The 19146-nt window shown below is 38.3% G+C and overlaps 1 protein-coding gene across 1 annotated transcript in view; it reads right to left on the bottom strand.

Moving 5' to 3' along the window:
• PRUNE2 (prune homolog 2 with BCH domain) overlaps positions 1-19146 on the bottom strand; it is a 320598-nt gene that overhangs the window by 237176 nt on the left and 64276 nt on the right. Inside the window, exons 2-4 of the mRNA XM_069105659.1 lie at positions 12163-12267; positions 11659-11861; positions 5648-5811 (exon numbers count right to left, since the gene is read on the bottom strand). Coding sequence (XP_068961760.1) covers positions 5648-5811; positions 11659-11861; positions 12163-12267 — 472 coding nt within the window. The remainder of the gene's footprint in view (positions 1-5647; positions 5812-11658; positions 11862-12162; positions 12268-19146) is intronic.

The following is a 19146-nucleotide window of genomic DNA, read 5'->3' as shown; positions in this document are numbered from 1 at the left end:
CACTTTACAGATGGGGAACCTGAGTCTGAGAGAGGTTAAACAATGAATCCAAGACCACAAAACTACTGAGAGTTGAGGCAAACATCTATTGGTTTAGCCAAAGTGGATTCAATTCAAGCTCACAAACATTTGTAAAGTACCTTCTATATGCAAGTCACAATGCTGATCTCTGCCAACATAAAAATTTTTAGATGAGTATGTCCGTTATGCAATGCAATGGATAGAGTGCTGAGCCTGGCGGTCAGGATTCAAATCCTACCCCAGACCCTTACTAGGTATGTGATCTGGGCAAGAAACTTCACTGCTCTCTGCCTCAGTTTCTTCAACTATAAAATGGGGATAATAATAGCATCTACCTCCTAGGGTTATTGTAAGAATCAATAATGTTTGTAATACTATTTGTAACATACAGTAGGCGCTTAATAAATGTTTGTTTCCGTCTTCCTTCCAAAACAGTGGTGAACAACCAAAGTTATGTGCTTGCTTTTTTTTAAGTCACAGCACAATCATATCTACATCTAGCCCTGCCACAAAAATACCTATAGTTGAAAGAAATTAACCAGGAAGCCTACTATAATGGAAAGAGTAGTAAAGTGCATTGGGGGGGAGGTTGACCACCTTGTTCTAGTACTGGCCAGACCACAGATGACCAGTGTGATTTTGTGCAAGAGGATAAATTCAGTAAGCATGTGTTAAACACCGTATAAGTCAAGACATTCCATGTTATTGCTCTTCAGGCATTCTCCATCCAAGGCAGACCGGCTTGCTATCTGTTCATGTACACAAGATTCTCTCTCCAGCCTCTATGGTCCTTGGAATGCTTTTCCTTCTTACATCAATCTCCTAGAATCCTCAGCTTCCTCTCTGGAGCCTTTCTTGATTCCCTCAAGCTGTTAATGATCTTTCTTTCTAGAAATTTCTGTTTTCCTGCTGCATCCTCCCACCCACCCATCTGCACTCCCCCTATCCCTGAGCCCCCAGTAGAATATAAGTTTTTTGAGGTCAGAGAAAGTTTTATCTTTGTATTATATAATACAAAGACCAGCACATAATCAACACTTAAGTGCCTTTTCAACTTACCTGAAGCCATAGTCAAATAATCTGTCTAAGCCTCAATTTATACTCTGGTAAAATGGAAAAAATAATCTCTATTCTGCCTACCTGCAGGGTTGTGATGAAATGAGATAATACATATTAAGTTATTTTTAAAACTACAAAATGCTATGCAACTGCCAGTTATTATTTAACACAGAGCAATTTTTTTTTAAATCAATGAGAATTTTACATATAGGAAAAAATTCAATTTAGCTTAATTCATACAAACAGATTATGATGACAGATGCATAGCAATTTGAACAGTCATTTGTTTTTTATGAAATAGCTCAATACAGACATAGAAGCCATTCATTGATTTCTACATGACACAGTGGATAGAGTGCCAGACCTGGAGTTAGTAAGACCTAAGAGCAAATGTAGCCACAGATTTTTGCTAGTTGTGTGACCTTGGGCAAGTCACTTAGCCCTGGTTTGCCTGAGTTTCCTCATCTGAAAAAAGGGGATCATAAGAGTACCTACTTCTCACTGTTGTTGTGAGGGTCAAATGAGATAATATTTGTAAAGCCCTTAGCATAAACCTAGCACATAGTAAGCACTATGTAAATGTTAGCTGCAATAATTATCATTATTTCTGTGAAAAGTATTAAGGAAGTAATTTAGGGCTGAAACCTTTTGTTGGCAAATAACACATCTGTATCTCTGAAAAAAACAAAACAAAACAAAACAAAACAAAACAAACCCAAAACCAAACCATTCACATTTTTGGTGGAGTCAAAAAAGCAATGGCTTAGAGTCAGAACACTAGGGTTTGAATCCAGGATCTGACAATTAGTCATTGTGTGACTCTAAGCAAATCTCCTGACCCTGACTTCTCAGATCCTTCATGTCTGACATGTGAGTAATAACATTTGTACTTCCTACCTACTAGAACTACAATGAGAAAAGCATTTTGCCGACCTTAAAGCACCCCATAAATGTGAGCCATTCATGACTATTTCTTGCATTTTATGTTGTTGGTCATTCATTCTCCCTGCAGAGTTATGGAAAGTCAGAGTTTCCAAGCATCTACCTTGTGAAGGGGATTATAACAGATGCTAGACCTGGGATTTACTGGGAATTGGAATAGATGTTAGGCATGGGAAAGATATCAAGGAGTTACTTCCATTACCAATTCAGATCTTCACCTTCTGGTTTAAAGTTGCCTTGAGCACCGTTAAGTGAACAGGTTCAAGGTCACCTAGCATATAGCAGAGAGGTGTTGGATGTTTCTCTAGCTAGCTAACCTCTAGGCTACATAGCCTTGTAGTAAACAGAGTCCAATTTCAGAATTGTAACTCTTGTCCTAATCATTGCATGACTTTGAGTGACCCTGGGTTCACAAAGGCTTCACCAGGAGAACACAATTTCTGGCAGGTGATACCAATTTGGAAAGACTGTGATTATAGGCACAGTGACAGGTTGCTGTCCAAGGACCTGCCTAGCTAAGCATGGCAACCCATGGCACTCTTGGTATCCCTGAAAATGAAGAGAAAGTTCTGCTTTCTCTTGGCTTATCTAGAAACAATGTATTTCAGTTAGAAAACATATTGCTCTCACATACAGAACAACAGCAACAATAACAAAAACCCTTTATTGTGGGTCATCTAGTACCATTTAGACATCCCTGGAAGCATTCTAGAGTTAGAATTTCAGAGGCTGTCTAGTTCATTCCCAAGTAGAAATCCCCCCTAAAATACTACTGATAAATGATCAACTATTTTCTACAACTTAATGATAAGAAATCAGACTCAAATGAGATAGCATTTCCCTTCCACTAAATAGCTTGTGTGTTTTTTACAAAACAAATCAAAGTTTTGACATGGAGTAGCTAGGCGGTAACATGGATAGAGCACCAGGCCTGGAGTCAGGAAGACATGAATTTTAAGAATCCAGCCTCAGAAACAGACTAGCTGAGTGACCCTGGCAAGTGCCTTGTCCTCTTCCTGCCTCAGTTTCCCCATCTCTAAAACAAGAACAATAACAGTACCTATCTCCCAGGGTTGTTGTTAGGACAAAATGAGATGTTAAGCAGTTTGCAAACCTTAAAGAGACATATAAGTGGTAGCTCTTATTATATAAAATTATTTACAGCATTTTCCTCGCACCAGGTTTTTTATTTCATCAAACTATTACCCCTTTGCCTGAAACCCTGAAATGCTTTCTTCCCTAGTTCTGTCACAAAGATTAATGATTATCCCTCCTTGGCTTAGTTAAGGCCACAGTCTTCCCATCCAGTACTTCTACAGAGATCAGCAACCAGCAAAGTATTTAATAGTAGGTTTACTGGGGCCATTAGTTCTAAAACATTTAAAGGGGAACTACACTGTTAGCTACCTTTTCCTGCTACGAGAATAGCAGAAGAGGTGGGAGAGGGAACAGGAGGAAATTTATACAGCAGTTTACTAAATGTAAATGTAAAATTCCATCCTTTTTTATGTCTTCCCTAATGTTAATATGTGGCAATTTCATTTGCCTCTATTAATTACTTTTAAAAAAAATTCAACACATACAATTTCAAGCTGTATAATTTTCAAGACGCATTACAAGGTGAGAAAGAAGCTAAGCAGAAATGTCTTCTTTTTATATCCTGCAAGAAAGTCAAAGGGGAACTGGCGATTTTGATTACAATTTGTGCATCCTTGTGATGAAGTAGCAAGCTATGTGGAAAGTGCTGGAAAGTAGAATGTTTATGGTACTAGGTTGATGTCCCTGCTGCTTGAAGGCATCATAGGTAGATGGTAGCCTTGAAGTTAGTGCCTCTTGTTTATATGGCACTTTACAGCCTACAAAAAGCATATTCCTTTAGGGAAAATATATATGTGTGTGTGTATAAGTATATATGTATCTATCCATCTATATCTATAGCTAAATATATCTGGGCTTAATTGCAGCCTTCGGGGGAAGGGGTGGAGAAAGGGGGAAAAGAACAAAGTAAAAAGTTCACAGCAGAGAGCAAAAGAAAACTAACAAGGAAACAAAGAAAAGATGGACAGCTGTCAACATAACTCGTAGTACTTATTATATAGGCTTTCTTGAAATGGAAATTTATTGCTATATATTTTGCATCCTCTCTTACATTGTGCTGTGCATGACATGTTTTTTTTTTTTGTTTTCTTATTATGTATTTAAATTTCAACATTTTTTTTTGCTTTGTTTTTGGAGGGGGGAAGGCAGGACAATTGGGATTAAGTGACTTGCCCAAGGTTACATGGCTAGTAAGTGTTAAATGTCTAAGGCCAGATTTGAACTCAGGTACTCCTGACTCCAGGGCCAGTGCTCTATTCACTATACCATCTAGCCACCCCTCAAATTTCAATATTTAAGTTTATAATTTTTCTTTTTATTTTCTTATCATGTATTTAAATTTCAGTAATTTTAAAAATCACATTCTTGACACCAACTGTTTTGTTGTTCAGTTGTTTTTCAGTCACGTCTGACTCTGTGAGTTCAAATCTGACCTCAGACAACTTATCAGTTGTGTGACCCTGGACAAGTCATTTAACTCTGCCTTAGTTCCTCATCTGAAAAATGAGCTAGAGAAGGAAATGGCAAACCACTCCACTATCTTTGCCAAGAAAACCCCAAATAGGGTTAGCAAAGAGTTGAACACAACTGAAAACAACTTAACAAAACAGCATCCTATACGTCAGGGAGTCTGACTAGGCTCTGCAATTTTCCTTTTTAATTTGATACATTATGTACAACCTATATTGGATTGCATGCTGCCATGGGGTGGGGGAGGGGGTGGGAGAAAATTTGGAACTCAAAAACTTGTGGAACTGAATGCTGTAAACTAAAAGCAAATAAATAAATTTGTTACCTATATTTAATATAATTGGTTTCCTCTGTACTCCTGCACATTTTATTTTATTCATTTAAAATCCTCATTCTGAGAAGAGACCTATAGACTTCACCAGATTGCCAAAAGGGTTGATGATACAAAATAGCTGCATTGATTTTATTTAATAGAATATAAGCTCCTTGAGGGCAAGGGCTGTCTTATTTGCTTGTATTCCTGTCCTTAGCTCTTAGCACAGTGCCTGGCACATAATCCATGCTTAATAAATGATTTTTCATTCATTATTTCACAACAAAAAGACAAGAAATATCACACATTTAATTATCTGAGCAGCATCATGGAAGCATATATTCAGTCAAAAACTATTCAAACATATGAACATGGACACCCACTACTGTTTTTCCACTGCAAAGCATGTGTCCCCTCATACCAGCATTAAAAATGTCCTGGATGGAATGAAAGCAACCAGAAGAGTTACTCCAGCTCCCCGACTGTTGTGCACTAGTTTCATTTAATATTCTTGTCTAGCAAAACAGCAAAGATCCCTCATGCCTATTTTTAAATGCACATTTTTAATATTCAATATAATGTTACTCTTTAACAAACTCTTTACTCCCTGCTTCTTTTATGAAGCTTCCCGTGGTCTTTAAAGGGATTGTTAACCAAAGAATGGATCACACTCTTTCTGCATGAGCAGATTGAGAAACACTCCATTAAGCCTTTCAGTATTTAATAGAAAGTGTAATCTCTCACCTCTGAGAAGATGAGCCAATTGTTCAGTGACTAACTCAGGGGCCTCCCGAAGAATCTCTTTTGCCACAAGCGAGGAAGAAGATTCCTGGAACTCAAAGCCGGTATCACATCGTTCAGCTGGATTAATGACTTTGACAACAGCAGATTCTAGAGCTTTATCCTCACTGCAACGCAAATGAAAAAAAAAAAAAAGAAGAAAAGGAGAGATGAATACAGATATTTGCTTTTCTTTTTTTACACTTAATGTATCTTTATCATGTACAAGCAGTCACCTACAAATCATTTTCTATCATTATTCAGAGCAAAATATTTACTTACTGACACCATAAAGAAGGAGACTACATTTCACTCGCATCTCTGTTTCGTGAAAACTTAAAAATCTGCCTCAAGTTTATGGAGGACGTTCATGTTAGCGATCTGACCTCTAAATTGCAAAATGATCAACTGTGTAAGTGGTCACCTTTGAGTTGTCTCACTATGAGATCGTTTTCTGTAAGTCACTGACTCATAGATAAAAAATTCCCTGGCTTGTCCAATTTGTTGTCATCAAAATATTTAACAGAAGTGGAATTAGAAAAAAAAAACACAGAATTTGTTTGCTTTCCCCATTGTTCTTTATTACTGAGTTTGAGTAGGCTCAAGGAAAAGAGATCTTTCTTCTTTTTTTTTCACTTTTTGGAGGGGGAAGGCAGGGCAATTGGGGTTAAGTGACTTGCCCAAGGTCACACAGCTAGTGTTAAGTGTCTGAGGCCAAATTTGAACTCAAGTCCTCCTGACTCCAGGGCCAGCTGTATTCACTGTGCCACCTAGCCGCCCCAAGAAGCCTTTTTTAAAAGATTTTTTTTTAAGGAATAGAGAATTATCACAACCCCTAAAGGCTTATAATAGTGACCATGAAAGAAGTTAAGGAATTTGCCTTTTATGTTAATGCCTTTAAATGGCATTTAAATAGTCATATCTTATAATCACATACAAATATAAGGTCATAGAATCATAGAGCTGGAAGGGACTTCACAGGTCAGCTGATATAATCCACTCATTTTACAGAAGAAGAAGCTGACACTAAGAAAAAGTATATGACTTGCCCAAGGTCACAGAGGTTGGCAAAATTCTCAATATACCCTTAATTAAAATGTGATGTCCAAGATTTTAATTGATTTTTGTGTTACAGAACTTGTTTATTTTATTTCTTAGATGAAGAAGAATTACTTCGATTCAGACAAGCAGTTAATACTAACAACAAGGTAGAGTTCCTAGAGGGCAGACATTGCTTTTGCTTTGGGGGGGGGGGGGTGTAGTGCTTAACACATAGTAGGTGCTTGTTCCTAGAGGGCAGACTTGCCTTTGCATTGGGGAAGGGCATAGTGCCTAGCACATAGTAGGTGCTCAATAAATGCCTGCTGACTGATTCTAACAACCAATTACTGACAGCCTGGTTTTTAAAGTGTTTTTCAAAAAGCTTTTGTGTGAAGATACACAATTTGACACAGAATTTCTCTCAAAAAAAAACCCACCCAAATTTAAACAAGTGGCTTCAACTAATGAATACAGTGGTTTGGGGTTTGATAGTTTGCTTTTTTTCTGCTGTAGGCAAGGGTTCTAGACTAGGAATAATGAGATCTGCATCCTGGTTCTGCCACTATATCCCTTCCAGTTCAATAATATCTATGATTTTAGAGGATATTTTTTGGTCCAGAAAATATGCTATCAGAGAATCTGGGTAAAATCTCACTGTATTTTACATAAGATCACAAGTACACTGAAAGATGGTGTTCTCCTAAAACCTCTCTATTTCAAATTTAATTAGTAATAATAATGATAGCTGGCATGTATAAAGGACTTGAAAGTTCACAAAGCACTTCATGTGCAACAATCTTACGAGGGAGGTACTATTATTATCCCAACTTTACAGATAAGGAAACTGAGGCCAAGAGAACTTAGTGACTTGACCAAGGTCACACATATAGGAAGTATCTGAGGCAGGATTTGAATACAAATCATCCTAATGTCTACTCCTACACTCTATCCCCTGCAACACCTTGCTGCCTCAATTAGATGATATTCTTCACTACTCTAAAATTTCTTAGTGCATGATAGATTTAGAGTTGGAAGGGATCTTAGAAGCTATTCTAGTCTGATCTCATTGTATAGATGATGAAATGTTAAGTGACTTATCCAAGGTGACATAGGTCAAATTTTGAACTCATGTCCTCTGGCTCCAAGTCTAGTTCTTTTTTCACTATATGATGCTGTTTGACTTACATGTCTATCGAGTTGCAAATTTTTACCTTAAATGTGGGCACTTTTCAACAATGAATTGGGCCATTTGTGTTTTCATACACAACATGCAAAGAATTGGCTGATGAAAAATCAGTTGCTTGAATTCACTTTTATTTTATTTACTCTAGCATTAATATTCACCAATAATCAACAAAATTTGCCATAGACAGTCAAGCAATTTATTTAATTTATAACAGCTATCTTCACTACAGCCTGTTAGCACATCAAAATGGTGCTTAGTGAGCTAATAAAGTGCCTGTTTTCTCTTATACCCCTATAGTTAATTGAACTTTTTTTCAGTCTCCTCTTAATATGCTAATAGCCTCTAATGAGGGTCATTAAATAAACCAGCTACAAGGTTGAGGACAAGAATTTTGACACAGGCTTAGTATGTCAATTGTCTGATACTGAGAGCTAGTAGTAGCCTGACATATAAAATGAAGTAATCAACAAGCATTTACTAAGCGCCGACTGTGAGCTAGGCACTCTGCTTAGTGCTGAAAGTACAAAGATAGAAATGAAATCACCCCTTATCTTAAACATTGCATTGAAGAAGGCAACACATAGGGGCAGCTAGGTGGCAGTGAATAGAGCACCAGCCCTGGAGTCAGGGGGACCTGAGTTCAAATCTGACCGCAGACACTTAACACACACACAAAAAAACTAGCTATGTGACCTGGGCAAGTCACTTAACCCCAATTGCCCTGCCTTCCTCTCTCCAAAAAGCAAAAAAAAAAAAAAGAAGGCAACACATATACATATAAATAATTACATACAAAATATATGCAAAACAAATGCAAAGTAATTTTTAGGGGAGGTTCTAGCATCTGGTGAATCAGAAAAGGCCTTAGATAGGTGGTGGTCTTTGAGCTATATTTTAAATGAAGCTAGAGATTCCAATAGGAGATGAGAAAGGAATGTATCCATTGTATGATTTAGGTTTACAAAGCTCTTTTAAAGAATACTCTTTGGATAAAACATATTGCAGAATCACAGGACAGTCTACAACAACTTTGTAGTTCTATCTATTTGAACATATACCTTATTTTTCCTTCTGAATTGTAAAGCCCTTGGGGGCAGAAACTGTTTTATTCACTTTTATACCTCCCATGGTATCTAACAACAAACTATATAGACATTAAACACATGTTGGTTAAAATATGATGATTGGGTCAGAAAAGCTGACCTCCAAGGTCCTTCCAGAATGAACATTCTATGACTTTTAGGTGTCATTTCAATGATTATTTTCCATTTCCCAATAAAGATCTCAGTATTAGAAAGATTTTAGTAGCTTATTGGCTGCTTTTAAGAAGTAATATAATAGCAAAATTTTAGAGATTTAAAAAAGAACCCTTGGGTTTCACCTAGTATAACTTCCCCACACATACCATTTTGAAGGTGTATAAAAAGAAATCCAAAGAGATAAAATCAATCAAAAAGCATTTATTAAGCACCTACAGTGGTCTAGGCACTGAGGATACACATATACAGAAGAAGAAAAGCTCCCTACTCACAAGTAATTTATATTCTATCAAAGGAAACAAAATGTGCATATAGAAATATATTTTTAAAATAAACATGTATAGAATAAATACAAAAGTTCGATTCCCAGGCCAATGTGAATGCACTGAGATTACTATTTATTGTCTTGTTTTGTTTTTTTAATTTTAAACCAATCCAAGAACATCCTACTCAAAAATGTCATTTCTGAAAAAGGAGAATAATTTAGGTTCAACATTTTTAACACTTGGCCACAAAAGAAGAAAATACCTCCCATATGACCTTTACCGCTACCTGGCAGAACCAGTGAATCTCTGAGCCCAAAAGAACTTCAGAAGCCACCTGGTTCGATGCATTCCTAAGCAAGAATCTTCTCTGTAGGAGCACCAACACATTGTCATCCACCCTTTACTTGAACTTCTAGTGAGGGGGAGATGTCCTGAGATAAATCATCTCAGGACCTACTCATTAATCCATTTTTCTTTACATCAAGCCTAAACCTGCCTTGCCAGTTGCCACCTGGTTGCTCCAAGTTCAGTCACCTGGGACAAGCCCAAACCCTCGCCCCATACTTGAAGATGATCTTTCCCTCCCTCCCCCTATCATCTCCAGGCTAAACATCCCCAAGTTCTTCAATTGGTCATTATATGTCCTAACCACAAGGTCCTTCACCATCCTGAGTCTCTTCCTCTGAATATTCTCAATGTTTCATGCTTCCTAAAAACATGGTACCCAGTACTGAACAGGGCTGCTGCAGATGTGGCCTAAGCACAGACGACAGCCACTTCCTAAGCCCTAGGCTCATGTCTTTCCTTAATGCAGCCGAAGATTACATTAGCTTTTTAAACTGCCCTGCTTTCCTTCAAGTCGCACCTAAAATTCTACCTTCTGCAGGAAGCTTTTCCCCATTACCCTTGATTCTAGTGCTTTCCTTTGGTTGATCATTTCAAATCTATCCCACATATGGATTTTTTTTGGTGCATAGCTGTTTGCAGGGTTGTCTCACCCATTAGGCTGAATTTCTAGAGAACAGAGACTGTTTTTGCCTTTCCTTGTATCCCCAGAATTCAGCTAAGTGTCTGGCATAAAGTAGGCGCTTAATGGGGGTAGCTAGATTGTGTAGTGGTTAAAACACCAGTCAGGAGGACCTGAGTTCAAATCCAACCTCAGACATTTCCTAGCTGTGTGACGGTGGGCAAGTCACTTAATTCTGTTTGCCTCCATTTTCTCATCTGTAAAATGAGATGGAGAAGGAAATGGCAAAGCACTCCCATATCTTTGCCAAGAAAAATCCCCAAAGGAGTCACAGAGTCAGAAATCACTGAAAACAACTAAATAACAAAAAAACAAAACATCCTTAATAAATCAATGCTCACTGACTGAATGCCACACAGTTGATTTATAGTGGGCTTGCCTTCCACTAAAATCCCCACATAATTTTCAGGTCCCTTATGTCTTATATGTGGGAGATTTTTTTTTTAATCCACATACAAAAATTTAATTTATCTCTACTAAATTTAGACTTACTCAACATTCCAACCTTATCAACTTTCCTTTGTTCTCCATTGGGTTATCCCTTATGCTTGAAATTACCTCTAGTTTTGTATCTTTGCACATTAGATAAGCCCGATGGCATCGGTTTTGATTTGTTTCTTTGCCTTTCGAGAACCAGCAATTGCCATTTGACTTGCCAATGCACCCTAAAGATCCTCGAGTCCTACCATCTTATTTGTGGCTGCACTCTGGGACCTTGCAACTCCTGTATGCATTCTCTTCCCCAGTGAGAAAATGAGCTCCTTGGGAGCAGAGACTGTCCCAATCTTCTCTTTGTATGCCCAGGGCTTAGCACAGGGCTTGCTACATACTAAACATCTCAAAATGCTATTTCTTGCATTCATTTATGCCGCTAATTGGTTTTATTGGCTGTGTCATTAATTGGTTAGTTGGTTGGCTGATTGGTTGCTTTTGGCCTCTCTTTGTATACCAAGTGCTTGGCTTGGTGCCTAGTCTATCATTTGACTTGACTTAGGCCCTTATCCATGTCAGTGACAAATGATTAAGTATTTTTAATGAGTATAGACAAAATATAATATAGAATCTTACTTCTCTTTAATTACTTCACTAAATTAGTTATAGATAAAATGAACAAAAAAAAAGATTCTGTTTCAAAAGCTGCTTTTAAGGAAAATTTGAAAATAAATTGAATTGTAATCTCATCAGGGCTACCATACCTTGTCAGCACGTTGTTGTTAACAAGTGTTAATGACAGTTTCCCTTCCTCATTTAGATGATGGAGATTTATCTCATCTCGGAAGATGTGAAATGATTCAGGGATATTTAGCTCTTCTAAAATAAACCTCGTCTCAGTGAAGTAGTTGAATTCTGTTCTTGGTATGTTTAGCACTGGCAAGCACAGAACACCAGAAGGACTGACCTGCCATTTAAAAAAATAAGTTTTGTCAGACATAGAAAACTTTGAAAAAGAAAATAAAAGCAACTGGATTTTCAAAAGTTAAAGACTGAGTGGTGAGGAAATGAGAGCACTCAACCTCACAAGACGCTCCTGCATTTCTGAATAAACTCTATGACATTTTGTGCTTTGCTTCCTGGGGCAGCAAATCAGGATGTGTAGAATCAGGAGCTGCTTTCCTCTAAGAAGAAATTATGCTCATCACATATTGACTATAAACTAAAGCAAACATATAACATTTGGAATCCGGCCTTTTTCTTTTTACCTTGTCTAATAAGTAAGCATAGGAGAAGGCAGAAATAAGTGAATCCAGATCACATGACTTATGTCCAATAACCACATGGACTTTTTCCAAGCGTTTGCTCCGATTCTGAAACAAATCCAAATTAAAGATGATCATTTTTACTTGTCAGCATAAAAGAAAATCATTTTAGCCTTTTCCCCAGCTCCCACCCCACCCCCATTTCTACCTCCCCAAAAATGGTTCATCTAGTTCTGTTGACAGACCTTTCAGAAGTTCTTTGGAAACAAATTAATCCCTCAATTGTACAATGGAAAGCATGAAAAAGCAAATCTACATAAAATATTAATACTGTCGAGAAAACTGCAATCTCCAAGTTCTAAAAGGTGATGAGAACACCACAGGTCTCAAGTGAGGTCCACCACAATTTGCTGCCAAATAAATGAAATGTGACCCAACTACCATTTTGCCAGAAAATATCACTGAAATGATGACTGAATTGGACTTCTAGTGAATTGAGTTTCCTTATTTAAAAAATACATTGAGGGGCAGCTAGGTGGTGCAGTGAATAGAGCACTGGTCCTGGAGTCAGAGGAATCTGAGTTCAAATCCAGCCTTAGACACTTGACACACTTACTAGCCATGTGACTTTGGGCAAGTCACTTAACCCCAATTGCCTGCCCAAAAAAAAAAATACATTCAAATGATACTTTGCATACATTTGACTTTGCAGCCATCTCCATACCAGTTACCGGGATGAATGGACCAGAAATCCCATGCTTGAGGACTTAACCCCATTCATCCTCATAACCCCTACCCTGAGTCCCTGCTGCCCTGGTCATTGTGGCTTTAGTAGCCCATTAGGACTAGGCACAATTCACTTTACTCCTCATCCATCTCCACAGCAATGGCTGTCACAGTGCACACACCCTTCTCCTCCCACCCCCTTTCTAGGTGTAGAATTATAATCAAATCAACTTGGTCATTGCTCTTGGGAAGAGTATGATGATCTACTCTTCTCCAGGGCTCCACTCATCCTCCCTGAAGCCAAACTATCTGCCCCACTCTAACTACTACTAATACTGACTATATATATGAATTTCCCATTAGAATATAAGCTCTTTGGGCTGACAAGCTGCCTTTGCTTTTGTATTGGTATCTTCAGTACTTAGCACAGTATTTGGCCTGTAGTCGGCACCGAATAAATTCTTTTTTATTCATTTATTCCTTCAGATGCTTCTCAAATGTGCATGTGAATGCACACAGAGAGATAAAGTATATTGCCTTTTTCTACCTTGAAAACTGAGGAGATTCTGGTATTTCACATTAATTTTCTACGGCTTCTCAAGGTATATTCCAGTACTACATCATGGTGCCCAATAACTCTGGGTTCACCAAAGTTATGCTTCTTTTCTGGTGACTCACATGTCCCACCAAGCTGGGTAGGATCAGAGATATAGAACTGGAAAGGACCATAAAAGCCATATAGGCCAACCCTGTATTTTATAGATGAGGAAGTGAAGGCCCATGGAAGTTGAGTGATTTGCTAAGGTCACATAGGTAGTAAATGCCAATGTCCTCTAGGTCTTCTGACTCCATGAACATCCAGCTCACTCTCTACTGCACCAGACTTCTTCCCTATGGACTCCAACCCTCTGATCTATTTCCTCCATCTTTCTAATAACCAGAACCCAGTGTCATACTTCCTCGCCAGCAAATGGACATGGCCACTCACACCATTTGCATGAGCAGAAAGTTACCAATTACAATGTTTCCTGTAAGAAAGAGGTACACTGGACCTTACCATCTTCTCTATGGGGTCACTATACCTTTTGGTCCTTTGGTTCTCATCATCTGCTCTGTCAATTTGTCTTTAGAGAACAAGGAATTGCCAATTGACTTACCAATGCATCCTAAAGATCCCTGGGCCCTGCCATCTTATTTGTGACTGCACTGTGGGACTGTGCAGTTCCTACACGTATTCTCTTTTCCAATGAGAAAATAAGCTCCTTGGGAGCAGAGGCTGTCTCAAATTCCTATTTGTATTCCCAGGGCTTAACAGGGTTTGGCACATACTAAGCACCTCAAAATACTATTTCTTGTATTCATTTGTGCCATTGATCTAGTCATTAATAAATGTTTTAAACAGCACAGGAACAATCACAAATTCCTGATGCATTCCATTAGTGATTTCATTCCTTGCTAATACTGAACCGTTAGTGGCCATTCTTTTGGTCTTGTCATTTAATAAGTTCCAAAACCACCTAAACACTGTTTTATAAGTCACATCTATCCATCTTGCCCACAAAAGTAAAATAACACTTTATCAAATGGTTTGCTAAAATCTAGGTAAACTTTATCTGCAGCCTTCTCCTAATCTAGTCCAATAACCCTGTCAAAAAAGGAAATATGGTTAGGCAGGCATGACATGTTCAAAGGCATACTAGTTATTTGTGACCATTATTTCCTAGGTTTGCTACCCTTTGTTTAACAGTAAGTTTCAAGAATGTTGCCAGGGTACTGATCTAAACGTTGTAGGCTACACTGTCTTTTCTTTTCTGTTTTAATGAGGCCACTTGTCCTTTTCTAATCCTGCCATATTTTCCTGTATTTCATAATCTTACATTTTAAAAGATTTTATTGGTTTCTTTTGTTTCTTTATCACTTTAATAATTTAATTTCACACACACACATCCCTCCTTCTTCTTTGATTCAAGATCTTTCAAAGACCAATGATAATTTTTCAGTGGTCATATCTGTCAATTCTTTCAGTAGCCTAGGATGTAACATGTATGAGTGGGATGACTTGAACTCATCTAGCGCAGTTAAGCTCCCTCTTCCTACTTCCATATTTATCTTTTGTTTATCTTTTGCTTTTATCTTTTTTAGCTTTTGTTTCAACTCCCTATTAGTCATTTTTGTTCTGTATTTTCCAGTCCAAAGGTCATTCTCTTTGACAGGGAAAAAAAAGCAAAATTAACATTGAGCAGCCTCATCTTCCCACCTTTCTCTGGCATCATCATCTCATTTACCCAAGCAGAGCAGTCCTATGCTTTCTTTGATACTCCTCTTTTCTCTAGTATAGTAAAAAAATAACTTTTTATCCTATACTGTCAGCAAATAGAGGTGTTTAATAAAGGTTTATAAATATGTTTATTTGGATTATTTATGAATTATTTTACTCTTTTATTTTATATAGTTTATTATTTGTAAAATTGTTCACAATCCAGAGCCAGGTTGTCCACCTCACTTTCTAATTAATTATACAGCTCCTGACTTTCTGGATAAAATGCCTTGGTTGCAGTGTTACCCTAGAACCTCCTTTAGCACTTGGGACCTCCTCCCCCTGGCACATCCAACTACTCCAGCATCTTTCTCATCCATGCCATGCTGGTCCTCTTCTTCCACTGGTGAGTTCTTCCTAGGACTTCCATTTTGTGGAGGGACCTGAGCAGGCCAAACTTCATTACTCACTTGGTTCCTGTTGCTGACTTTCTGAACTTTAACACCATGTCCCAGCTCAGATATCTTTCTCTCCTCCCCACCTTTTCAGTTCCCTTTTGTGTATTATTTTTTCCCATTAGAAGGTAAGCTCTTGAGAGCAGGGACTATCTTTATTTTTGCATACACACATAATATGTATGTATGTATATATGCATGCATGCACGTATCCTCAGTGTTTAGCACAGTGCTAGACACTAGTAAGTGCTTGCTGCCTTGCCATTTAATGGGGTTGTTGTGCCACATGGTGGTACCACAGTGCAGAAAGACAATGAAAGAATTTAAAAGCAGCTACCTCTATCAGTAAATACTGTTAATTTATTTCTAATAACAATAAAAATAATAGTTGAGATGTATAACATAGGATCATAGATTAGAGCCAGAAGGGACTTAGATTAGTCTAGTTAGTTAGACTAGTCTAACTTTTTCATATTGCAGATCAGGAAACTGAGGCCCAGAGAGGTGAAAGGTCTTGCTTAGGTGACAAAAAGTAGTAAATGGCAAAGTTAGGAGTTGAACCCATCTCCACTGATTCCAAATTCAGTGCTCTTTTCTTTGTACCATGGTGCCTTTGGAGTCTAGGGGGTGCCATAGCACATAGAACACTGAGCCTGGAGTCAGAAAAATCTGAGTTCAAATCCAGTCTTAGATACTCAGTAGTTCTGTGACCCTGGCAAAGACATTTAATCTCTGTTTGCTTCAGTTTCCTCCTCAATTATAAAATAGGGACAATAAAAGCACCTATTTCTCAGGGTTTTGTGAGGACCAAATGTCCCTAACACACAGTAGGCACTTAATGAATTGATACAACAGGTTAGAGGCAAAGGTCATAGAAGTAACATTTGCTACAGAGCCTATGCCTGATTTTATAATGTTATTCAATCAAATTTAGTATATCAAGGAGGTATTTGATCTGTAGGAAAAGAATACAATTCACACCATTGCCAGAAACTCTGTAAAGTGTAACCCTATCCCCAAACCCATTGATGTGGGACTCTCCTTACTGATGGAGATGAAGACCCTAAAAAGCTTGAGGGACAGGGAACTATTGGTGAAAAGCAGAGAGCCCAAGGTTTTACCAATAGTCTTTGAATCCTCTTTGGGGACTCATCAAGTTTTTAGTCCTATTCTTGTCTCTCCAATAATTAAGTGGCTTTGGATACTCCTGGTTTCTAGCTGCAAGAGAGAAGATGGAAGAGACCACTCCCACTTCATGTGGCTGAAGCCAAAGACTCTGGATAAAACATGAAAGGAGTGCACAATCTCTATAACATCCCTATTTCCAGCTTGCTGCTCTGGAGGCTTCTGGGAGTTTCCCTTTGGGTGAGATCTTGAACACTTATCTCTCTATTGAGGTGAGTTATCTTGCTTCCAATGAGAGTGTGCCTTCACTCTGTATTGTTTGGTCTATATTTTCCTACATAGACCTTCTCTGATTTCTGTTTGGTTATGATTTTGATAAATGGGTTTCTTTGCTATTTGTTTTGTGTGTTCATTGCGAGACTAGTATTAGATAGGGAAGGGGTCAAGACTTGGATACAGGGCTTTGGGTTCCTCCTTCCCCCCAAAATGCAAAGCAATAAAAAATAGAACATGACCATGTCTCCTACAATAGCAACCTTTAAAAGAACAAAGAAATGATATACTTCTAGCTCGGTACCCCTCTCTGAGGAGAGCATAGTGGCCTTGGCACCAAATTCCTGCTTGCCCTCCTGGCAGATCCCTTGGAGAAGGGAGTGGGGAGAAGAGTCTAGAGATACTACTTCTTCTGCCTCCCTTTGAGCCACACACAATGACCAGCCCACTCACTCACTCCTTTTATTCCTTACAAAAGGTAACTTTAACCTCCTCCCTGTTGGAAACCTTGCCTCTAACCCCAGAAACTGCCATAGCCGCTCCATTTGGTTGAGTCATCTTTAGTTTGGCCTTGAGGCTAGGCTTTTTCAATATTTTCTTGTCCCAGGTATACTACATAGTCAAGTGTTCTGGAAGAACCTAATGGAATTTAGGTGAATGGAATTATACTCTGTTGCATCACAAGCAAATGCATTAGGAAATCATATTACCATAGAATGGCTTTCTTCCAAGAAATATAAAGGTCTTAACAGACATTACCTCATTTCTGCTCCCAAAGCTCTAGGAGATGGAAAGTAGTAAGACAAACAGGATTAATTTTCAGCATCCTGGATATTTTGTAGAGTTGTTGTTATTGTGGTTGCTTAATCTCCAGTACCTATGTTAACCAACTACCTGCCCATGGTAAATTTTTCCCTAACTACAAATGATTTTACTTCTCACAATAAACTTTTACAAATGGTCTTCTCTTCCTTGCATCCTGCTCCTTTATTTCCCATCTCCTGGCCCCAGTTTGTGCCACTGAGAGTTCCTTTCTTGAGGTAATCCAGAGGTCTATGTCATCAGTCCATGGAGCGGGTCACAAGCCATTGTACTGTTCTGTAATATTATTCATTCACAGTTTGGGTTGGGAACACTATACTAACCCCTGCATAAGACAATGTTGCCTCCAACACAGCATGAAATGGATAGGTATAGGTGATGAGGTAACAAATAGGAGATGGGAGTGAGTGTTTGTAAAATATATATATATATATTGTGTTTATAAAATACATGTATATGTGTATACATATACACACACACACACACACACACACACACACACACACACACACACACATATATACATGCAAGACAGAAGAAGGCTTTGAACTTATCTGTAAGATCAAAGAGACAGACCTGGAAAGGACATGAGAGATGAAGAAACTGAGACCCAAAATATTTAAATGATTTGTCCACGGCCTCCAGGTAATGAGCACCAAAGGTAAGATGTGAACCCAGGTCCTTTGACTCCAGAGTCAGTGCTCTTTTCAGTGTACCACGTCCCTCTGCTGATCCAAAAGTTGGCTCATACTCAAGAATTCCTAGGCACCACTCCATGTTCAACCTTTCCCAACAATCATACCCAAAATAGTTAAAGTATCTCACTACATGAAAATAGGAAAATTTAATGGTTGCTTTTTTTTTTAATAGAGAAGGAATAAAATTAGACAAGAATTGGGTACACAAAACAGGAATGGCAAATGCCCCTCATTCCAGAACACTAGGTTTTCCCTGAATGAAAGGACAACGCTACTCTTTCATTTGCCCCTGAAAAAGCATGAAAAGTAGTTTATTCCCCAGACCAGGACTTTCCTAAGGTGAGTCATATTGCCTTTGACACCACCCACCTCACTTCTCATTTCCATCTTCCTTCCCAGGCCTTAAAGTTCCCCCTAGCCTAATCAGGGCTCTCCATTTCACTGCTCCACCCAAGTCAACACTTCCCATGTGGGGCACTTCATTCTAGAGCTTTATTTTCTTTAATATTGACTTTCCCTGTGTCTTATCCTCAGGTCTCTCTTCTTTGTCAGGAAACTGAATACCCCATTCTGGGATCTTATGTTAATGGGTGCTAAATAGTTTAATGTGCTACCTCTGGAAGGAAATACA

Source organism: Petaurus breviceps, unplaced genomic scaffold, assembly GCF_028583685.1.
Source record: "Petaurus breviceps papuanus isolate PSGF00001 unplaced genomic scaffold, PetGlider_PUasm1.0 138, whole genome shotgun sequence".
NCBI lineage: Eukaryota > Metazoa > Chordata > Mammalia > Diprotodontia > Petauridae > Petaurus > Petaurus breviceps.
The sequence above is the reverse complement of the archived record's forward strand: the minus strand, read 5'-3'. Positions and strand labels throughout refer to the sequence as shown.